This window comes from Mobula birostris, chromosome 3, assembly GCF_030028105.1.
Source record: "Mobula birostris isolate sMobBir1 chromosome 3, sMobBir1.hap1, whole genome shotgun sequence".
Classification (NCBI taxonomy): Eukaryota; Metazoa; Chordata; class Chondrichthyes; order Myliobatiformes; family Myliobatidae; genus Mobula; species Mobula birostris.
The window spans coordinates 31,201,310-31,226,465 of record NC_092372.1 but is presented as its reverse complement, the minus strand read 5'-3'; the positions used below and the strand labels follow the sequence as shown (position 1 = coordinate 31,226,465).

General features: G+C 40.5%; 1 protein-coding gene across 1 annotated transcript in view; it reads left to right on the top strand.

The window, feature by feature from the left end:
• Nucleotides 1-25,156, top strand: part of npr2 (natriuretic peptide receptor 2) — a 160,866-nt gene that overhangs the window by 52,387 nt on the left and 83,323 nt on the right. The window contains exons 7-10 of the mRNA XM_072252432.1: nucleotides 2,027-2,162; nucleotides 4,903-4,987; nucleotides 6,050-6,170; nucleotides 23,210-23,284. Of these exons, the coding sequence (XP_072108533.1) occupies nucleotides 2,027-2,162; nucleotides 4,903-4,987; nucleotides 6,050-6,170; nucleotides 23,210-23,284 (417 nt within the window). The remainder of the gene's footprint in view (nucleotides 1-2,026; nucleotides 2,163-4,902; nucleotides 4,988-6,049; nucleotides 6,171-23,209; nucleotides 23,285-25,156) is intronic.

Genomic DNA, 25,156 nt, shown 5'->3' with positions numbered 1-25,156 from the left:
ATGTTCTCAATGGTGGGCAATTGGGTGCGGATAATCCGCTGGGCAGTTTTCACCACACGCTGGAGTGCTTTGCGGTCCAATACAGGACAATTGCCATACCACACTGAGATGCAGTTGGTGAGTATGCTCTCAATGGTACAGCGTTTATTCCACTCCATTGACGCTGCCTGACCTACTAAGTTCCCCCAACATTTTGTGAGTGTCACTTCTTTTTCTGGGCCTTCCTCCCAATGGAAAAAAGTAGATTAGAAAATCAATTTTATATGTATTTAAAATATGGTGGCAAAACTTATTAATGTGGACCATTTGTAGAGTGTTCATATTTGAAGCATTTGGACTAATCAGAATTTATATAGATTTATACTGCACAGGAATAGGCTCTTCAGCCAAACTCATCCTGTTGACCAAGTGGTCTTCCTGAGCTAGTCTCATTTACCTGCATTTAGCTCATATCTCACTAAATCCCCCCTATCTATGAACCTGCCCAAATATCTTTCAGTCTGGGTGTTTTCAAACCAGACACAAAGGATGAACCAAGAGATCCACTACCTACTGAAGGTCCAAGACTGGGGCATTCAGATCAGGTGACCCTGATCTATACAGGGTAGCAATCGTATATTCCAATCAAAGTAATCATTCCCTTCCTATTTGTTAGTGTTACTCTGCAACCTTACTGGACATTTTCTCAGGAATGTCATCTCTCAGTCCATAATATTCAATCAAATCAAAATTGAACACACACACACACACACACACACACACACACACCCCCCTTTACTTCTACCTCTAGCAGACTTGACATGTATAACCTGGAACCACAAGTCCTGCCTGTCTCTTCACTAGCTTTCCATAATAGCTGTGATATCATAATCACACGTTGTCAACTATGTTCTGTGCTTGTCTGTTAGCCTTGCATCAAAGTAAATGCAGTTTAGCTCATCAGACCTGCTTTATACTCTGTTGTATTCCTGCCTGTACTGCCCAATGGACTTGCTTTAAATTGAATATTTCCCTCAACTTTCTCATCTGACACACTATGACTTTAGCTACCAACCCCCTACTAGACTAGTTTAAACCCTCAGTACATAATCCATATAGGTCTTTATCTTCCAAATACTAATTTTGTGGTAATTATTGGGATCACTTCAATTTAAATTATGAGCATGAGTAATTGTTATTATTCACAGGTAGAATGTCAGTATCGCTGGCGTGACTCAAATTTATTGCTCATATCTTATTCCTGCAGGGAAGGCTGAGAGCTGCTGCTGACTTGACCCACTGCAGTCCTTGTAGTCACTGGCAGGGGGAAACATTTCAAACTGGCAACTGCCTATTCAATGCAAAGCAAAGAACTATAGTGATATTACTGGGCCACAAGCGGCCAACTTATTTTTGTCAATGTGCTATCAGAATCTGCTTGAAAACAGATTTGTATTTTGAGGGCTATCAAAGGAATCTGGGTAGGGAGGGAGACTTGATTTGAAGTAATGTATTGGACCCCAAAGAAATCTGCTGAGAATTGTGGAACAAATTAACTGGTAGACTGAGTGCCAATGCACAGAGTATATAGAAGAGCCCTTAGTACTGGAATAAGACATCTCAGTAATATCAGTCTCCACCTTGTGTGATAAACCCAGGGAAATATATTGATTTGCAAAGGTAAGCATCATTTGCTTACATAAGTTTGGCGTAAATATCAACAAGGCCTTTAATGGTTTAAAAGTTTCTAGTTAAAAGTTTCGGCAACTACCAATCTCCTCATTTGGACAATATGCACTTCCATTAGGCTGAGTTCTACACTGAAAGTAATCATTTATAACGTTGAGTACTCTTTTTTTAATCTTGGGATCACCAGTACATTTTCAATCATTTCTGGAGCAGTTGGAGAGGGTATGTGTATGCAAGTTCACATTCACTTTTATTGTGATTTCAGAATATGCACGACTATGATTGTTAAATATTTGATTATACAGAATAGTGAAGGCCAAACGGTGCGAATTTAACAGAATTTCATTGCTTTGTACAGATTGTTGCTCACTATCTCGGAACAAAAAAACAGATTTACTGGATTCCCAATGTAAAGATTCACTGGCCATTGGGCTACATTCCAGAAGACAACCCAACATGTGTGTTTGAAGCTGATGAAACAATCTGTGAACAAGGTATTGTTTCTTGCTGTGTGAAGTTTTGAGGCCCTTCAGTCTCTTTAGAATCACCACTTATGATTCTATGGTACAAAACTGTAGAGTAATATATGATAAAAAAGCAGTCTGGTACCCAGTGCTGGAGAATAATAATTGAAGTATTTCTTATCTAATTGATTTGAACAACTGTTTTCTTCCGAGAACAATTTTTGCAATGGATTATTCCCCAGAGCCCTGTACTTAAGAAACAGAAAATGGTGTTGAATCTAGTCCCTCAAGCCTGATCCACCATTCAAAGCAGTGAAATTTATGATCTAATATCCCATCTCTGCTCTTTTTCTGTCCCTTTTCAAAGTTCCAAGTAAATTTTATTCTCAGAGTACACATATGTCACCACATACGCCCCTGAGATTCTTTTTTCTGCCGGCATACTCAACAAATTTATAGAAGAGTAACTTTAACAGGATCAATGAAAGTTAAAGTAGAGCATAGAAGTCAACAAACTGTGCAAATGCAAATATAAATAAATAGAAACAAATAACGAGAACATGAAATAACAAAATAAAATATCCTTAAGTGAGATCACTGGTTGTGGAAACATCTCAATAGTGGAGAGTAGTTATCCCCTTTTGTTCAAGAACTTGGTGGTTGAGGGGTAGTAACTGTTCTTGAACCTGGTGGTGCAAGTCCTGAGATAAAGTAGTGACTGTAAATAGTGGCCTAATCATCAATCAGACAGAATAATATAGAATCATAGAATTGATGCAGTATAGGAGAAGCACACCTAACCTATGGAGTCTATGACAATTCCTGGTAGAAACATCTCTACCATCCAATCTCTCTGCTCTTTCTCAGTCTCCCAACCTTATTCTCTGATAAATGTCTGTCTAAATCCTTGATTTATCCTGTTTCTGCCACCATTTCAGTCAATGAATTCCAGTTTCTCATCACACTAAATAGTTTTGCCATGTATCCCCATTGTAACATTTTATGAGACCCCCCCCCGCCAATCATTGAAGCATCAACCACTGCCCCAGCTTTTCTCTATTAACCCCATTTACAATCTTGTACTCCACTATCAAATCTCCTCTCTACCTTCTTTGTTCTAAGGTGAACAGCTCCAGCTTCTCCTATAACTGAAATCTCTCATCCCTGGAACACTCTCATAGATCTTATCTGAGCACTCTTGGGGATCTTCACATCATTGCTAAAGCATGGTGAGTGGAAGTGGATGGAATACTCCAGTTATAACCTAGCCAATATATCATGCAGTTCAACGTAACCTTGCATGTCTTTCAAATGCTAGGATATGTGCACATGACCACCCTTCAGTACTGCATCATTCAGTCAAAAATGGCTCTCCTTACTCTTCCACCAAAGTGTATGGCTTTTCATTACTTTGTATTAAATTTAAGCTGCATCTTGTCTGTCCATTCAATCAGACTGCTACTTACTGACTTGCAATCTATGGCTATTTTCCTCACTGCTTACAACACTTTCTCTGCATATACTGTATGGAAATATTACCTTGCATGCCCGTGTTTAATGCATAATTGTGTATATAAGACCCAGCACTGACCTAGGAATGATCATTTTCCACTATCTTTAAACCTGGAAAATCTACTTTATCTACACTCAGGCCTTGAATCCAGTTTCCATGCTGTTTCTGATCATTAAGCACAGTGCATCTCAGCTTCATTAACTGGCCATCTGTTTAGGACTTTATCAAAGGCTTGAAGTTTAAAAAAAAAACAAACTGCAGGTGTTGGAGACCTAACATAAAATAAAGTGCTAAAATATTCAGCACATCAGGTCACATATGTGGGAAAAGAAGCAGAATTAATGTTTCAGGTTATAGAATTGTAAAGGGAAGGAAAGAAAAGAAATTTTGATGAGAGGGTGGGGAGGGGATGATTGTTACCATGGTAATCAGTGTTATCTGGTCAATGGGTGATTGTGAACAGTTAAAGGGCGAGGAAAGAACATAGGTGATAGATTGCAGTAGTTGCAAAATTCAGAGCAGAAAGGCATGCATGGCAGGTCAGGTTGGGAAGTTTTCCACTCCCAGAGGAGGGAGAACAAAAACAAATGAACTAAGTTAATATCGCAGATGAATGATTGATGCAGCGAAATCAAGTTACCCAAAGTTGTAAAATTTAATATTGAATCTAAGATGCTACAGAATGTCCAAATGAAAGATGAGTTGCTGTTCCTCAACTTGCTTTGGGTCTCATTGTAGCCGTGCCATACTATGGGGGCCTCTTACATTGTGACCACGAAGATGAACAGGATGTTTTGACACACGTGCCAACTTCGTGATGTATTTTTTTCATCATGCCAAAGTCTTGTATCGTTGTGATGATGGAGAGAATCTGTAATTGGCCGAATCAAGACTGGACATTAGTAATTACCTCTGTACTCAATATTTTTGACCAAAGTACTCACTGCAAAATACCTTCATCCCAGTAAAAACTGGACAAACTCTTTACAATTTACAGCAAAAATATAGGTACCAAGCGAAATTTTAAAGCCTGCACTGGATTTATATGTGGTAAATGTTTCATTATCTATGTATCTTCGGTATATCATTATAACTGAAGCAAAGCTATTCCCATAAATGTTATGTTGCTTTATCTTTTTAAATAGGAATGAGAAGCTTTTTGTTTTTCAAGGTGTCTTTAGGCAAAATATGAGTTTCATATTGAGTTGAGAAACCAGGCACTGCTTTAAAATGCTTTACTGTTGTTGCTTCCTTTAGCTGGTTTATCAATGTTCGGAATTGTCACACTGGGAACTGGTTTCATTCTGGCAATTTTTGTGATCTCCAGTTTCCTTGCTTACCGGTAGGTAAAGTGTCGGGGTTCTGTACTTTTATAAAAAGAAATTTGACAACTTCTGATTTTGTTTTTTTTTAAATAATAATGCTTTCTATTCTTTATTTAAAGTCATTGAGATTAAGAACTAAAATCACATTAAACAAAAGTATGTTTAACATGCTGTTAGAATCTGAAACAAGAAACACATTGCCTGAGGAATTCAATGGGTCATGCAGCAGCTGTCGAAACAGGAGCAAAATGAGCTTCATGTTGAGGCATGTTCAGGACTGAGAGTGTGGAGGAGAGTTAGTCAGTATAAAGAGGTGAGAGGGCAAAGGAGGCAGAGGCTGCTAGGTGGAACCAGTGATGGGTAGATAGAGTCAGGTGGGGGGTAGAGAAGGAGAGAACAAGAACCAACTGGTGATGTAGTGATGTCTGAGGCTGCTGGAATCTGTTAAGGTAGGTAATACATGGAAGCATATAAGAGAGGGATGATGGGCAGATGGAATCACTGGAGGAGAGGATGGGAGACCCAGTAGGTAAAGTGTGTGGGTATTAATCAGATGGAACCAGTTGGGGTGAAAAGTGAAACCGGGTAACATGGTGCTCGGGTTTGTAATATATTTAATATTTCAGTAATATTTGAGTAAGCATTCTTTGCTTGTTTACATGATTCAATGTGGGTTATAAGTAAGAATAACATGAATGGCATACGTCATTATGCGACCTCGTCATATGTAAGCGATACACTGGAGAAAAGGAAAGTAAAGCTAAGTAGACATGTGATCCCGATTAGTTTCTGGAGTTACAAAACTTAATAGGGTTTGGTAAAAGGTGGGTGAGAAAATCTGTGGATCAGAAGGAGAGAGAAAGAAACACAAGGGTGGGGGCTGTGGGTTACCTGAAATAGGAAAAATCACATTCATGCCTTTGGGTTGTAGACTACCCAGACAGAACACTAGGTACTGTTCTTCTAAAGAGGATGTACCTGTGTTGCTAATTTATTACTTTAGAGAATTAATTGTAGATTTGATGTTGCATAGCTACTGTAGGAGTAATTCATTACTCAGCTTAATGATACTTTAACAGGAAACTAAAGCTGGAGAAAGAATTGGCCAGTATGCTGTGGCGGATCCGTTGGGAAGAATTGCAAATGGGGAACACCGATAAGTACCGGAAAAGGGCCGGCAGCAGGCTTACATTATCTCTGGTAAGTGTTTACAAGACTATTACAGTGCAAATTCCCAGGCCCGATGAAGCGTACCCTAAAATATTGTGGGAAGCCAGGGAAGAAGTTACTGGGGCATTTGGAAAGGTTAATGGATAATTTTAAAAAATGCTCTCAAGGGATGTGGGCCAAATGCAGGCGAATGGGAATGGTAGCTCATCTCAAGTAAATAACTTGGCATGGTTCAGTTGGGCAAAAGGACTGTTTCTATTCTATGACTCTGTATCCATGAAAACAGTAACAAATCATGAAGGCATCATAATGCTGCATCCTGGACTTGCAGTGCTGCCGTACATTGACTACTCTAGAAGAGGCAGGCAGTTTAATCCCACGCGAGAGACTGTACCAGAAAAATCTAGCTGTAGTTTTGAAGGTGTGCTGGACAGTTGAGTGTTCTGTGTTTTTTTCTGGGTAAGATGATAAAGGACCATCAATTTGGCCTCTTTAATTTAAGCTAAAGATCTTGTTGTATTATTGTGAAGTAGTGGAGTTAATACTGGTGCCCCAGAAAATATTTTGTAGCCTGGGAAAAATACACACTCAGGACAACAAATACTTTTTCGGATCTTCAATTCCTTTCTCTGCTTTAAATGTTTTAATGCAGAAAGAAGTGTCAAAATAAAAAGAACAAAATGACTTTGAGAAAAAACAGTTCCTGCTGTTACAATCTCAGTTTAACTGCACTGCACAGACTTGTGTATCAACTAGTTACATATGCAGTATGAAAATAAATAAAACAAAATATACAAAACCACTACGGTAGTGGCAATTCTAAATAGAAATACAAACATTAGAATCCCCCGAATCCTGTACCTTATACACAACATCAAAGATATGAATAAATACTCCTCATCTTAACTAAGAGGTATACTCACTTTGGCACACATGTGCTTAATTTCCAAACACATATAGGTTAGACCCTGAAACAAATTCTCATCGTTCACACTGCATGAATAGAGATTAACACATTCACATTACTCCATGACCAAATGTGAATGTAACAAAGCAATAAAGTAAGACAAAAATAAACCTTTACAATATATTGCCTTGGAGTTAAATTACTTGAAAACCTACTAGGCCAATAAACAACTTCGCACCACCATGCCATCCAGCGTCAATACTTGCGAAAATCTAAAGCATCCACATGTAAAGCATGTCAAATTACTAATATTCTCAGTTTACAAAAAAGTATAAATGAATTTGTATGGAAATTTCAAATATCGTTCACATTTCCTCACCCTACGACCAGAACTTATAGGGGAAAAAAACAGCTCCCAGTACTTAATGTTTGTTTTTCTAGAACATTGTAATCCTTCTTACTACTCCACATGTGCATAATGACTTCACCATTTTCTCTTATAGGCACAGGCAGCTATTTTAGCGATACCAATGTGAATGCATAAGTGCACTTTAACAATAAAAAATACTATTAAAACTAAGAACGCAAACGTGAGGAAATCTGCAGATGCTGGAATTTCAAGGAACACACACAAAAAATGCTGATGAACGCAGCAGGCCTGGCAGCATCTATAGGAAGAGGTACAGTCGACATTTTGGGCCTAGACATCGACTGTACCTCTTCCTATAGATGCTGCCCGGCCTGCTGCGTTCACCAGCATTTTTTGTGTGTGTTGCTTCAAACTAAGAAGCAATTATTGTTCTTTTTTGGAATTTACTGTGCATAGATTGGCTGCTGTATTTTCCATATTGTTACATTGGTTAGACTTCAAATATATTCCATTCGTTACGAATCTCACAGCTGTGAGGCTATTATTAATGGAAGTCTACATTCTTTCTGTTTGGCAAATGTTCATCCAATGAGCCGTTCTTTGTGTAAACTGAAGAGGCTGTAAGTCAAAGAAGAGAGGGAACATGGCGGTTGAGACTGAGCTGGATCTTTTATGGGTCAGGATTGCAAATTCTGGCTCCTTTGACCCTTTGAGATACAGAGGCCATGTTTTTGTTACTGCTTTCTTGCTTGCAAAATTCAGTTGCACCCAAAGCCCAAATAAACGTTGTGCAGGTTGATGGCTGGTGCTTTGTTCAGAAGTTGGGTTTCAGAGAACCAGGGTGACTGGTGGCCACGGGTCTGATTGGATCTAACATATCGGCTGAGCAAAGAAACTTTAGGATCAAGTGGTGATGATTGCATAGTTCTGGCATGAACGGTTGAGGACAAGTCATAGAGTGAAAGGCTTTGTGTGCCTTGTTATCTCCCTCTTTGACTCTCTATGATACTGAACACTAGCAACAATTTGAACTATTGGGAAAGGGCCTTAATGCACACAATGTAGAGTACAGGGTCTACAGTTACAAGTATCATTACTTTTCATCCACATTCAGTAATTTTCTTTTTTAGAACTTCACATTGCAGCAACAATGGAAACAATTAGCTACAATTCTTAAAGGTCTAATGGAAATTTGTCTGATATATTATATACATTTATAATAATGAATGACAAAATGGGGGAAAAGGCCAGCAAGCTAACCCATCTCCAAATCTTTACATTGGCACAAAGCCTTTGATGCATGTTGACAATTTCAAATTCCTGGGTATCAACATCTCTGAGGATCAAACCTGGTTCCAACGTATTGACACAGCTATAAAGAAGGCAAGACAGCAGCTATATTTCATTAACAGTTTAAGGAGATTTGGTTAGTTACCCAAGACACTGAAAAACTTCTACAGATGTATCATGGAGAGCATTCAGACAGGCTCCATCACTGTCTGCTAGGGGAAGGGGGGTCCGGGTGGGTGGAGGCAGCTACTGCACAGGATCGAAAGAAGCTACAGAAAGCTGTAAAATTAATCAGCTCCATCTTGGGTTCTAGCCTCCATAGTATCCAAGACACCTTCAAGGAGCGATGCCTCAAAAAGGCAGCATCCATTATTGAGGACTCCTATCACCCAGGACACATCCTCTTCTCATTGTTACCATCAGGAAGGAGGTTACAGAAGCCTGAAGGCATTCAGCGACTCAAGAACAGCCATCTGATTTCTAAATGGACATTGAACTCATGAACACTACCTTTTTATTATTTCTGTTTTTGCACTATTTTTGATTTATACATATACTTACTGTAATTTTAAAAATTATTTTTCTATATTTATCATGTATTGCATTGTACTGCTGCCTCAAAGTTAACAAATTTCTCGACATATTCCAGTGATATTAAACCTGATTCTGATTCTGCTTCTGCTTGGCAGATTGTTCTTTATTTGATTCTATTTATGTGCAGTTGTCCAGGGACTGTGATCGAACTATGCCGTAAAGGCAAGTTAGCAGTGTGTGTTATTCTTTCTGAGGTATCCCTTATTCTCTGAGAGACACCCTCCTGGCTCAAGGCAGTTTGGAATCTGGGCTGTGATGTGTCTTAAGCTTTCTGTTATATCAGCTGTAGGGCTGCCCTGGACTTTATCTTTGCTGTTGGTGGTGATAGGTCGCTAGCATTTCTGTTTTGGATGCCATTTTTTTCACAATACATCACAGGCACTTCCTTGCCTACCATCAACAGTATATACATGAGATGCAGCCTTAAGAAGAGAACATCCATCATCTAACATCCCTACCACTTGGGTCATGCGTTTTCACACTGCTACCATAAGGCAAGGAGGTACAGAAGCCTTAACTCCCATACCACCAGGTTCAAGAATAACTACTTCTCTTCAACCATTCTTGAACCAACCAACATAACCTTGATCGCTACAACTTAGCAACAGTATGAACCACAACACTAGAACTGACTTATTTTTATTCTATTTGTGTTCTTTCTTGTAAAATTTGCACAAAATTTATATTTAATTTGTGTTTTCCTGGTGAGCACTGTTTAGATGATGCTATGTGCCTGTGATGCTGTTGCAAGTAAGCATCATTGCACTTGTGCACCTGACAAAAACTCGACTCTGACTTTCTGCTGTTATACTTTTGTTGATGGAAGAAGAGTTTTATCTTGTCTACATAGAATTGCTCAAGGTCCATTGGCTGGGATATTGAGAGAAATGAAGATGCTCCAGTAGGGGTCTGATCATCATAATCTGGCCATCTTGGAAGACTGTGGCTCATTCTCAATGATCAGCACTTTGACGATGTCAATAGACAATAGATAATAGGTGCAGGAGTAGGCCATTCAGCCCTTCGAGCCAGCAGCACCATTCACTGTGATCACAGCTGCTCATCCACAATCAGTACCCTTTTCCTGCCTTCTCCCCATATCCCTTCACCTGATATGTCCCATATCAGGCAATGATTCCTTTGAGCTTGGCAGTGGCTGTTTTCTAAGTCTCCTAAGAATTTGAAAAATGATCATCTGTAAACGAAAGAATGTTTCCATCGGACTGAAACAGGTCAGATATAACTATTGGTCGAGATCAGTCAGGGATTGATTGAGGGCAAAGGGCTTCCTTTATCTATTCCATTGTAGAGATCTACACTTTGTGGCATAGTTCCCGTCCATTTCGGGCCAATTGCATAGCAATCAACAATCAAAGTTCAGTTCCTGCCGCTGGTCATAAGGATTTTTTATACGTTCTTCCATGACCACATGGATTATTCTCCAGGATTTCCAGTTTCCTCCCGCATTCCAGAGACACACGAGTTAGGGTCAGTAAGTATAGGCATGCTATTTTGGCGTCAAAATCACGGTGACACTTGTGGACTTCCCCCAGCACAATCCTCACTGATCTCATTTGACACAAGTGATGTACTTCACTGTATGTTTTGATGTATTCATGACAAATAAAGCTTATCTTTCTTTATCTTTTTCTCACATTCCGGGGTGGCAGCTGTTCACTCCCAGATGTGAGCTACCAAGTTGCTCCTACATAGCTCGAGAGCGATGCCCTTTAACTTCTGATCACATTCTCTTAGGTGCCCAGTTCATCCAGCTTAGGAGTTGGGTTCATCTTGCACTCTGACTCTTCCCCTCCCATCCCAGCCATTGACTTCAGACGCTGCATTGCTTCATTCTGTTTGGTAGTTGCTTCAGTCTTCTGCATTGGTAATTGAAAGATTGGACTGTTTCTGGCATTTTGAATACCTTCAGCTCATTTTCCTTGGCATTGCTTGTGTCCTTGGCTAACCTCTGCTGCCTGTCAGTTACTGACACACTTTCAGGCAAGTAATCACAACAGAGCTCTATTTCCAAACTAAAGCAACACACATACAAAATGCTAGAGCAACTCGGCAGGTCAGGCAGAATCTATGGAAATTAATAAACAGTTGATGTTTCAGTTTGAGACCCTTCTTCGGCACTGGAAAGGAAGGGGGAAGATGCCAGGATAAAAACATGGGGGGAAGGGAAGGAGACGAGCTGAAGTTGATAGGTGAAGCTAGGTGAAAGGTAAAGGGCAGTGAAATCCTTTCTCACTGCTTCCCTCTGTGATCTCTGCTGCCTCTGACTCTACAACCAAGTACTCAACCAGACCTGCTACCACAGCCACATACCCTTCCTGAGGGCTTGTCTTTGCAGCCATCTTGTTCCACGTGGCTTATCAGATTCCTCCTTCTTCAACCTTTCCCACCCCCCTGGCTTCACCTATCACTTCCTAGCTAACCTTCTTCTCCCCCCTCCACCTTTTTACTCTGGAATCTTTCCTCTTCCTTTCCAGTCCTGAAGAAAGATCTCAGCCTGAAACATGAACAGTTTATTCATTTCCATAGATGCTGCCTGACCAGCATTTTGTGTGTGTTGCTTTGGATTTCCAGCATCTGCAGACTTGTTCATATTTATGTTCTACTTTATTAAATTCATGCACAAACTGATGATTTAGCATTCACCATTACACTTGATGTTCTATTACCAAATTGACCCTCACTTGCAAACTGGCCAGGTTCATGATGAGGGGTTTTCATGACTCCATCTCAGATATGGATGATTACTTTGTCTTTGCTACTGCTTTGTAAAGTCTCTCACATACTGTCTTTAGATCACTCCTGTTTCCTTTGCAACCAATTGTAAGGCGATAAAATTATTTTTTCTCCAGATGCAGACTTGTGTTTTCAACTTCTTCACTTGTGATCTTCACTCCTTACCTTGAGGTTATCTCTTGGCTTTACAATACAACACTGACCCTCACATTCTGTGCTACATTCTCTCATGCGTTCTCTGCCGGCTCATTGATCTCCATTGGCTTGTGATCACTGTGTGCGTATAGTGTTCTCCTGAGTATGCCTCTCATTCATAGGTCACATAAAGATGGTTTCTTCACTGTGTAATGAGCATCCCAACATCCAACAGTGTCCTGCTCCTGTGTGCTATCAGCTGATCTCCTACAAGACTGTTGGTCACATTTGTGACCTGGTCTTGTTTTAATCTCTCCACATATGTCCGATCTCCACAGTATTTCCTGAGTTCTCTGTTTTATCTCTTTGAAGTGTGTTTTCTTTCAGTACACTAATTTTAATAGCAGGTGAGAAAGCTTCTGGTTCTGACAAAATCTTCATCTGGTTCATTTAATGGCTATAATATACCATTTCTTACGTGGCTTTGATGATACTTCGCCATGCAGCTATCGCTCACAAAAACCACAAATGAAACCAGTCTGCTGCACAAGGTCTCTGGTCTTGTACAAATACCAGATCACTGACTTTAAAATGAGTGCTAGCTCCAGTGCCAGCAGTGGTTCACCAAATCCAAATACATTCAGCCTACTTTTGTTTTGATTTCTCCTCTTGCATCTTTTTATTCTGTCATAGACTGAGCTGCCCTTTCTGTCAACTTGTTTGAAGCTGGGTGGCATGGAATTGTACGCATGTGCTTGAATCATTTCCACCTTGGGGATTAAGCAAGTTAGATCCTGGTAAAAGTCTGTCATAAATAGCAAGAAAGACCACAAGAAACTATTCTCAATTTTGAAGTTGCCATTTGATACAGAAATATAGATAGGAACTGTATTATTCATTTTGCTTATGATCACTTTTCCTATCAATGGACCTGCAAAATATGTACTCTGTTCATCCAGAGTTTGTTCACCCACTGTCAGAGAGGATTTACTGGTGGGCTGTTGAGAGGGCATACGTTTCATCCAAGTATCTTCCCTATTGCTTGTCTATTCCTGACTCAAATAGAACATCTAGAAACTAGATATTTCTTGGTGTCCTTCATGCAAATGTATCTCCTGTGGTGGAATAACTCCAAGTCATCAAAGAAACACAAGAAACTAGCTTTCTAACTTATTTTTCCATATAATTATAGTACCAATGTGTCATTTTCCCATTCTCCATCCTATTGGCTATGAATTAGTGCAAAGTTTAAAGTAAATTTATTTAGAAGTATAGTCACATTTTATCAGGTCACTTTTTAGTCAAGGACTTGTGTGTGTCCAGGACAAAGATGTGGGCAGATAAAAATCATTGTGGACACTACCAACTCTACAAACTGCCTGCATAAAGTTGACCCCTAATCTTGCTAGCAAGTTGTTGGGTTGCATTGGGTGTGCTGTCCATCAAAGGCATACTTGCCCACTAATTGCCAATAGAGTCGGTGCATCCACATTCTGATATTACTCCTGTATATCATATAGTGATCATATGCTGGCAATGTTTATGCCTATCTCTCCTGTCTAGCTGCGGCCATCAGGGTACATGATTATGATTTTCATATTGCAAGCTACTTATGATGAATCCAAAGTTTCAACTATAAAATATTTGTGGAATTTTGTCACTCTCTAGACAAAATCCAAACTACCTCTAAATAGCTGAGTATTAGCAGTCCCCCTTTGGAATGAGACCTTGATGATAAAACCAATTGGTACCATATCTCCAGTCTCAGTAGGTGTGACAAAATTATTCCAGCCATTTTAAGGCTTTACACTAGCAGTAACGTGGCTGGATCATAACAAACAAAAACATATGCACGTGGCAGCAACTTCAGTCCCAGAGCACAGTTTGATGTTTCGTGATGCAATAATACATACAGGCATCTGGGCACTTTGTTTACAAATACATGTAGCGGGAACATATGACAGAAAATCCTTGTGTGCTTTCTGCATGAGTCAGTAAGGTTATGGCTGATCTTTTACTTAGCCTCACTTTCCTACACTAATCTTGCATCCCTTGATTCTCTTACTATTGGAAAACCTGTCAATTTGTATTGAATATATTCAGGGGCTATGCCTGAACAGCCTCTCAATTAGGGAATCCCAACAGTTCATCATCTGGATGAAGATATTTCTTCAAATCTTAAACCTGAGTGGCAGTCCCATATTTTGTGATAGTAACCCATGGTTGTAGCCATGCCCATTCAGGAGAAACATTGTATCTAACAGCTACCCAATCAAGACTTACAGGAAATGTTCTCAGAACCTGAAGCCTTAGGCAGATATTTGATTCAGCAAAATGGCCTGAGTTCTTCCAGCACTCAACTCACACAAAATGCCGGAGGAACTCAGCAGATAAGAGCCATACAGCATTACAGCACAGAAGTAAGCCCTTTGGCCCATCTAGTTTGTGCCAACCTATTATTCTGTTTAGTCCCACCTAGCTGCATCAGAACCATAGCCTTCCATATCCCTCTCATCAATGTACCTATCCAAGCTTCTCTTAAATGTTGTAACTGAACTTGCATTCCTGACTTCCGCTAGCAGCGTGTTCTATACTTGCACTTCCCTGTGAGTGAAGAAGTTCCCCTCAGTTTCCCCTTGAAATATTTCACCTTTCAGCCTATACCTATGAGCACTGGTTCTAGTCTCAGCCAACCTGAGGGGAAAAGTCTGCTTCTGCTTTTCGTGTCTTTACCCATCAGGTAGCAGCTGTGGAGGGAAATGAACAGCAGCAGTCTCTTCATTGATACAACTTGTCTTTTTGCCTCTTCTTCCCAGTCTTTTCCTGCAGGCTGTAAGGCACATTCTGCACTTAAAAATCTAGCATTCATCTTTTGGCTATTACATATCGAATGCTTCCAAGGTCATTAATGTGCTTAATGAGCACAGATCTTCATTCTTCTGATCTTTCTCTGATCTTCTTTTGCCTACATGTTCACTAATTATTAGTCAACGAAAAATCGTAGAGGTACGTGGGTATTCTCCCAGATTCTTCATATAATTTATGGGTGGAAAAAAAGGTAAGTAGGTTTGGAGAGACATTGACCAGATGATATCCTGCCTCTAAGCTGCTACTGAAGCTAGAATATTTTCGCAATTCTTCTGAGTTTCTATTCAATCATAAACCTGTGTATATTGGCAATGATGATACGGTGTCAATAACCCATTTGAACATCTTTCATTCGTTATGTGCCGTGTCGTATAGCCATGATTGCTGTTGGCAAATGTTTCTACAGAACTGGTTTGCCATTGCCGCCTTCTGGGCAGTGTCACTAGAAGGCGGGTGACCCCAGCCATTACCAATACTCTTCAGAGATTATCCGCCTGGCGTCACAACCAGGACTTGTGGTATGCACCAACTGCTCATACAAACATTCACCACCTGCTCCCCTGGCTTCATGAGACCTTGATCCAGGGGGACAAAGCAGGTGCTACACTTTTTCCAAGGGTGAGCAGCAGGCTAGTTGAGGGAACGAGTGCCTTACTCCTCCTTTGGTGGAGATGTATCTCCACCCCGCCATCCACTGTTGAACATAAACGCAGGATAAACTCAGCTCTCTTGATGGAGGGGGTTCTGCCTGACACTTGGTGGAGTGAATGTAACCACTGGCATGTGCCCTAACCAGAATGTTGTTTGGAACTTACATGTGAATATAGACTGCTTTGTTAAGATTGCATTGATCCATTGCGTTTTTATTATTTATTATTTTACAGAACGTGGATTTTGCTGGAAAGGCTGACATTTAGCTGCTCATTCCCAACTGCCTTTCAGATGGTGGCAGTGAGCCACCTTGAACAGCTGTGGTCTATGTGTTGAATGCATTCCCACAGTGAAGCTAGGGATTGAGTTCCAGGACTTGGTGTCACTGCCTGGAATATAGGCAGCATGGAAGTTTTGCAATTCACCGGAGTAAGCCTGAATGTCATCTCAGTTGTGTACTCTAGGACCGCTTCATTATTTCTGGAGTAGAGAGCAGAATTGAAGATTATGCAAATATTCCCACTTTGGTATGACGGAAGGTTGATAATGAAGTAATTAAAAAGGTCGGCCCTGGAACATTACCTAGCCAAACTTCTGCAGTAAAATTCAGGGGTTGAAATACTTGACCTCCAGTAAACACCGTCCTCTTTCTCCGTGTGAGATAAGGTTTTAAACAGTGAGGGTTCCTCTACCCCCCTCCCCACTCACTCCGATTCTCCTTGACTTCAATTTTACAGTTCTCTTTGCTGCTTTCATTTAAGTGTTGCTGTGATATTAAGCACAGATACTCTCACCACACCCCAGAATCCAGCTCCTTTGTCTATATTTGGACCAGGGCTCCAAAGACATCTGCAAGTGTATGGTCCTGCCAAAAATGAACATCAGTGAGCGAGCTTTTGTTGGAGAAAGGACCACTTTATATCATCCTTGCCTATGCTTTCCATACCCTCATTGGTGACTGAGAGTGGCAGAAGTGATCTTTTTGGTGACAGAAGATGCTGGTTGATTTAATGCATTGTTTGGGTGGTTGCTGTTGTTGTAGCTGAGTAAGAGATGCAGCTATTGTCCCTGTTTCCTAAGGTGGGGGACTCTAAGACCAGAAGACAGTGTCTCAGAATAGAGGGGCGTCCTTTTAGAACAGAGATGAGGGGGGACTTCTTTGGCCAAAGAATGGTGAATCTGCAGGATTCATTGCCACTGGCGGCTATGGAGGCTAAGTCATTGGGTATGTTTAAGGCAGGGGTTATTAGATTCTTGTTTAATCAGGGCATGAAGGGATAAGGGGAGAAGGCAGGAGATTGGGGCTGAGAGAGAAAATGGATCGGCCATGACGAAATGGCAGAGCAGACCTGATGGGCCAAATGGCCTAATTCTGCTCCTATGTCTTGTGATCTTATGTTCAGTGCACACAACTGTTTGTTGATATTGAGAAGTTATGCCTGGTCTATCCAAGACAAGATTACTAATGTGTATCAAAAAGAAACAACGATTATGACACTGTCTCCTGAGGAACTTCCCACCAGCATGAGAAGCAGTCGTTCACTTTGACTGCCTGCTTTCTACCCTCAGCCAGTTTTGTTTCCAAACAGTCACTGCTCATGGACTGTAAGTTGGATATGGTGCTTCATAAATGTGTACTGTTAAAAATATAATACATATTATATTATTATCCTATTAAAAATATAATACATAACACATTTTCTCTGTTAATTCTCAGCTAGAGTGTTTTTTAGTCAAATACAATTTGCCCTTTGGGAAGGTCAAGTTGGGTTTCACCTATCAACTCATATTTAATTAGTTTTGGATTTTTTTTTCCAGATGACTGCTTCTTAAAGTCTTCTCACACTTTTGGAGATATGGGCCTAATGCAGGTAGATCAGAATCAGAATCAGGTTTATTATCACCGGCACGCGACGTGAAATTTGTTAACTTAGCAGCAGCAATACATGATCTAGCAGAAAAAAATAATAATAATAAATAAAATAAAACATAATAACAAATAAACAAGTAAATCAATTATGTATATTGAATAGATTTTAAAAAACATGCAAAATAAAGTATATTAAAAAAAAGTGTGGTAGTGTCCAAAGCTTCAATGTCCATTTAGAAATCTGATGGCAGAAGGGAAGAAGCTGTTCCTGAATCGCTGAGTGTGTGTCTTCAGGCTTCTGTACCTCCTACCTGATGGTAACAGTGAGAAAAGGGCATGCCCTGGGTGCTGGAGGCCCTTAATAATGGACACTGCCTTTCTGAGGCAACGCTCCATAAAAATGTCCTGGGTACTTTGTAGGCTAGTGCCCAAGATGGAGCTGACTAGATTTCTTCTGCAGCTTCTTTCGATCCTGTGCAGTAGCCCCCCCAGACAGTGATGCAGCCTGTCAGAATGCTCTCCACAGTACAACTATAGAAGTTTTTGAGTGTATTTGTTGACATGACATGGGATAAATGTAGGTAGACATCTTAGGCAGCATGAACAAATTGGGCCAAAGTGTCTGTTTCCATACTGAGTAACATTACAAATCTCTTTTAGTTTGAATGACCTGAACATAGAATATTTTTTAAAAGCCCTTCCTCCCTATTGAAAAGGATGCAAGATTTGCAATGTCCATTTCTTTGCCGTAGTTTTCCTATTGAGATAAGTGAAGTTGTGATATTTGCCACTTCTACATTTCCTTCCCTTGATAACCTGGACTGCAGTCAAACTGGATAAGGTGGTAGTTCTCTGTTGAACCCTACCAATCTTCGCATAAATTTCTCCAGTTCAGTTTCTCTGTTGCTGTTACATTGATTTTGGCATCAGCCACTTCGTTGGTGGAGACACTGTGGATCTGTGACTAATAGAGTTCAGTTTTAGGACACAGTTTTATTGCCTTTATGCTAAAAATCATAGGCTTGACACACTGGAAACAAAGCTGTTCTTACCATAATATTATAACAAAATATAATTATATATAATCTACTCCCCTCAGCTGGTGAATACTACATAATTAGACATTAAGCTGACAACTTTTGAAGAATGACCTAACTAGCATGTAACTCATCATCTAAAAGTATATTAAAACAAAACACAAGAATGTTGCTGTTCTGTACAGTTAATTTAATGGTGCTAGTTGACTGACTACATAAACAATTTTAACATGCTTTCTCAACGTTCTTGTAGTTTCATAGTAAAGAGGCTTTTATTCCCTTTCAACAGAGTCAGAGGTTCATAGCGGTCCATCACAGAAAAAGGCCCTTCTATAAGCCCAACTTGTGTGTGTTGATCGAGATACCTATCTACACTTAGATTTTTGACTACTTATGCACCTCATAATTCTATAAACTTCCATAAGGTCACACCTCATCCTCCTTCACTCCATGGAAAATAGTCCCACATATGCAATCTCTCCTTATTACTCAAGCCTTACATTCCAGCCAACATTCATGCGAATCGCCCATGCACACTCTCTAGTTAAATCACATCCTTCTTACAGTACAGTGACCAGAACTACACATAATATTCAAAGTGTAGCCCAACAAATTATTTATACAACTATAGCGTAACATTCCCAAATCCTATATGCAATGTCACAGCATGAAGACCAACATATTTCACATCTTCATCTCTTTCGTCTACCTGGTGCTATCACTTTCTGGAAGTGTTTTTATATTTATCCCCCAAGGTCTTGCCTTTGCAAAATACACCTCAGGGTGAATTTTGTTACTTGGGCTCCAGGATTGTATTTTTGAATGGTTATAGCCTTGGCCAGGAAGGGGTTCCAGAATGCACGGTGTCCAGTCGTGTGAGCGGAGTACTGGGCAGGTAGCTAGTGTGGAGTGTGTGCAAACATCTTGCTGCCTAAATGAGCCTAGTGTAGGAAACAGCTGTCAACTGTAATAAAAATGACACTTAATAATTCTCAGTGAGTGGAAGTCCATGAAAAAAAGCAACAAATGAAATTAAAAGTCTATGGCAACCAAAGCAGACATCCCACCCTGCAAAAACTCATTTCAGGGAGGTAGCACCATCAATTTGCGGGAGACTTCCGGGAGAGGTGGGATGTCTGCAATAGAGTAGCTCCTGAGCAGCCAGCCAGCTAGTTTAAATAACGTTAGCTATGCTAATGAACGAATGACACCTGTTAAGCTCACCTCAACATGTCTTTTACATTTTAACCCACCATGGGCAATAGAAAAGTCACTGTTGCAAACAGTGCAGCGAGCAACACTGTCATTATTTTGACCCCTATTAGGCAGGGGTACACTTTAGTGTAGTCTGGGGTGACGTACGTTTTATATTTTCTTTTTGTGGAACATTCTGCCACTCTGACTTTTTTTGGAACTCTCTCGCGCGCATTCTCTTGCTCGTGGTTGCTCTCTCTCGCGCTTGCTTTCTCGCTCTCACTCTCGCGCGCGCTTGCTTTCTCGCTCTTGCATTCTCTCGCTCGAGGTTGCTGTCACTCAGGCTCGCTTTCTCGCTCTTGCTCTCGCTCTCACTCTCTCTCTCGCGCTTTCTTTCTCGCTCTCACTCTCTCTCCCGCTCTCTCTCTCGTGGTCTCTCTCACTCGCACTCGCTCTCTCGCTCTCTCTCTCTCTCTCTCTCTCTCTTGCTCTCACTCTTTCGCGCTTGTTTTCTCACTCTCACTCTCTCTCTCGTCGCTCTCACACGCTCTCTCATGCTCGCTCTCAAAAAAAATCAATTTCTGGGACATTGTATGTAATTTGCGGGCATCAGGGAGCCACTATTAATTTGCGGGAGACTCCTGGATCTTCCGGGAGAGGTGGGATGTCTATAAGGAATCATAGGTACTTGAAGAAAAGCAGCAGGTGCATCCACAGTAAAGGTCAGAAAGGGAATGAAGTAAAGGGAGAGACAGGTGAAAAGGGAAGTCAGCGTGCAAGAGTGGTGGGAGAACGGAGCAGGAGACAGCAGGCAAAATAGTCATTCTTAACACTGAGGTCATATGTAGTAGTTTAATAAGTACTTTATATTTTTGTACCATTATAATTAGTACAGTTATTAGGCACTTGTGTTACAGCTTATGGGAACTGTTTCTGAATTGAAGGTGTAATTAAGAAGGTAGTGGACCAGAACAAATAATACAATATGTGTGAAAATAAGGTAGCTGATAAAGCACCAATTATGAAACAAGACCCCAGGCTGACATTGTATGAATGAGACTTGAATGCAGAACTGATTAAGTCTGAAGTGAACACTTCAGAGAAGCACTGTTTGCAGTGAAGAGTTTTGAGGCAGAAAGCATTAACAGACTGAGTAACACACATCAAATTTGATGGTCTTGGCCCGAAACGTCGACTGTACCTCTTCCACCAGCAAATTTGATGTGTGTTGCTTGAATTTCCAGCATCTGCAGAATTCCTCGTGTTAGCAGACTGAGTAAGCTTACATTTGGTTAAATTTACAATTATATATTTATAGCTTTGTGAATAATTAATTGCACAGTTTCATATGCAAACAGTGGGAACAGTGTAGTATATAAGAGTAAGCACATCTTTGAAGAATTGAAAATATTACATAACCTTGATGTATCATTGTTCCTGATATTCAGTTTGAAATGCTTGCCTTCACTTAAAGGATGTTCTGTTACTGGTTCTACATTGTTTTGGTGATAATACTGGCAACAACACCAAAGAAACTCACAGATTCCATGACCTGGTTATGCCTTCACAGGAAATGTGAGAAAATGGGAAAATAGTTTAATGTAACAGAAAATTCAAAATATGGACACACAGTTTCAAAGTTCAAAGTAAATTTATTATTGAAGTGCATAAATATGTCACCATATAGAAGAAACACAATCGAATCAATGAAAGACCATACCCAACAAGGTGGACAACAACCAATGTGAAAAAAAAACAAACTGTAAAAATACAAAAAGAAAGTGAAAAAAGAATAATAATAATAATATGTAATAAATATCTTGAACATAAGATGAAGAGTCCGTGAAAATAAGTCCAGTTTAGTGATGGGGGCGAGTGAAGTTGAGTGAAGTTTTCTTCATCGGTTCAGGAGCTTGATGTTTGACGGGTAATACCTGTTCCTGAATCTGGTGGTGCAGGTCCTGAGGCTCCTATATCTTCCTCCTGATGGTAGCAGTAAAAAGAGAGTATGGCCGGGGTGGTGGGGTCCTTGCTGCAACAGTGCTCTGTATAGATGCACTCAATGGTGGGGAGCTTTTTACCCATGATAGACTGTGCCATATCTATTGCTTTTTGTAATATAAGGGCATTGGTGTTTCCATACCAGACTGTGATGCAACCTGACACTGTACTTTCTACCACACATCTCTGGAAGTTTGTCAAGTTTTAGCTGACATGCCGAGTCTTCACAAACATCTAGGAAGGCAGAAGCTCCACCATGCTTTCTTTGTAATGGCACTTGTGTGCTGGGCCCAGAACAGAGCCTCTGAAATGGTAATACTGAGGAATTTAAAGTTGCTGACCCTAGCCACCTCTGATCCCCCTTGTTTAGGGATCAAACAAACCCAACTTCTAAAATATGCTTTTTGAAATGGTATTTACTACATCAAGGAATTAAATTTTTAATTATGTGAAGGATCTGAAAATCTAGGATTGTCCTTAAACAGAAAAGATTAAGGGAGGATTTAACAGAAGTATTCAAAACCATAAAGTGCTTTGATGTAGTAAACTGCTTCTGGTGTCCAAAGGTTTGTTAACCAGGAGAGATGATGGTGAGTTGACAAGGGCAAGGAGATGTAGAAAAATAACTTAAAAATCAGTTGAATAATACACTATCTTTTTAAAAAGCATGATAATAAAAGTGATTAGAGTCATAGAAAATAGTCATGGAGTCATAGAGCACAGAAACAGGTTCTCCAGCACAACTCATCCCGGCTGTTCAATTTACCTGTCTGAGCTAGTCCCGCTTGACTGCATTTTTCTGATATTCTTCTATCCATGTACATTTGCAACCATCTTCTAAATGTCATAATTGTACTTGTCTCTATCACTTCCTGGGAATAATTTGTTTCTGAGTACCTCCAACTGATAGACTCTGCTGGGTGGCAAATTCTGTGTGGGGAGTTGGGTGCTAATGCTTGGACAAATATCTAATAAATCAGGGTAATTTGATTTTGCAATGCAAGTGTAGAACACTTGCTCCTGAAGCTTCAAGCTTTGCTGTGCCTGATGTCCTCTGTCAATTCAGTTAAAAGGTTCTCATATTTAGAATAGATGGAAAGATTTCACTTTGGTATAAACACTAAAGTTTCCGCAGATGCTGGAAATCCAAAGTAAACACAGCTTCTCTTTATGTGATTTTTAAGGTTTTTATTGCACAAATCAAGGTGCTCTGCAAGTTAAGTCTAAAATGGCAAGTGTATCCTTAATATTTGAACTTCAAGCTTCATCAAAGGGAAAGATTGGTTTGATTTTTTTTTGGAAGCTATTTAATATACTACTAGGCTGTAATCCTTCAAGGTTAAAATGGACGATGTATTCTTCAATAACACTTTTTTGCTTCCGTTGTTTCTTTTACAGAGAGGCTCCAGTTACTGCTCGTTAGTGACAAATCAAGGGAAATACCAGCTTTTTGCACGGACTTGCTACTTTAAGGTATTCATCTCATTTCCTTCTTCAGTGCATCCATTTGCTTTGTGCCAGTGATGTCAGACTTTCATATGAGAAAGGGTGTAAGGAGATACAGAATATGCAATGTGCACACCAGTCTGCTGCTAGACATCCACAGCCGGCGGGGTGAAATCTGTTTGTCAGGTTGATGTAATGCTTTAAATTCCCTCGGGTATCCGTGGTCAGGACCTGTATCTACAAAGTATGTCACTGCTGAGAGCGGAACAAGGATGGAAGAGCGATCAGCTTTCACTCTACCCATGTAAATAAGGCACAGACAGGAAAGAGCTTCACTGCATAATTAATGTAATTGCAATAAACCAGATTCAAAATAGGGTGTTTCTGTTTCTCAGCAACAATCTGACTCTCTTCCCTTGCCCACTACCAATCTATATTATATCGACTAATCATCTCTTGCTTTCAGCATAACTGCACTAGATGTTACATAAATAGGTTTAATCTGTTGCTAGCAGAAGGATAAGAAAGTGCTGTCTCCTAGTTCTGTTTCTGCTTTCAAAAACAAGAGACAAGTTAATCTTCACATAAAGCCAAAGAGTATCAAGTAATAATACACCTATCATTCAGTACAATCTCTATTTCTACCTCTTCTGCGCTGAAGGTACAGCTTAATGATAAAGCAGTGAAATTATTACAGTGTATTTAGAAATAAAACAGTAACTGCACTGCCATCTTGTGCGTCATTGCACTTTCTACACGTGACAAAATGAGTAGACTGCATCTTTCAAGTGATTGGTAAACAGTTAAAGACTCGTCAGTGACCAGGCTTTCCATATAACCATATAACAATTACAGCAAGGAAACTGGCCATCTCGGCCCTTCTAGTCCATACTGAACTCTTACTCTCACCTAGTCCCACCGACCTGCACTCAGCCCATAACCCTCCATTCCTTTCCTGTCCATATATCTATCCAATTTAACTTTAAACGACAACATCAAACCTGCCTCAACCATTTCTGCTGGAAGCTCGTTCCACACAGCTACCACTCTGTGAGTAAAGAAGTTCCCCCTCATGTTATTCAATCAGTGAAAATTCTTGATCATAGAGCATTACAGCACAGAAACAGGCCCTTTGGCCCATCTAGTCCATGCTGAAACATTAATCTGCTTAGTTCCATCAACCTGCACCTGGACCAGAGTCCTCCACACCCTTCCCATCCATGTACCTATCCAATTTTTTTCTTAAAAGTTGAAATCATCATTGCAAAGTGCTTTGAGAGACTGGTTCTATCACATCTGAAATCCTGTCTGCCCTCTACCCTGGACCCCGATCAATTTACCTACTGCACCATCAGGTCAACAGAGGACACCATCTCCACAGCACTTCACTCTGCCCTGACCCACCTGGACAGCCCCAACTGTTACGTCAGAATGCTGTTCATTGAATTTAGTTCAGCATTCAATACTGTGATCCCCTCCAAGCTGATCGCCAAACTTCGCCAGCTTGGTATCAGCTCATCCCTCTGCAATTGGACCTTGGACTTGCTGACCCCAATCAGTTAAATTAAACAACCTCTCCTCCTCCACTCTCATCCTGAACACCGGCGTGCCTCATGGCTGTGTGCTGAGCCCTCTTCTGTACTCCCTTTTCACCTATGACTGCGTTCCTGTACATGGTTCTAACTCCATAATCAAGTTCGCAGACAACACCACGGTGGTTGGCCGGATCAGAGGGGATGACGAGACGGCCTACAGGGGCAAGGTCCAGCACCTGGCTGCGTGGTGTGCTGACAGCAACCTGGCCCTTAACACTCAGAAGACCAAGGAGATCACTGTGGACTTCAGGGATGCTAGGAGCCACACTCACATCCCCATCTACATCAATGGAGCTGTAGTGGA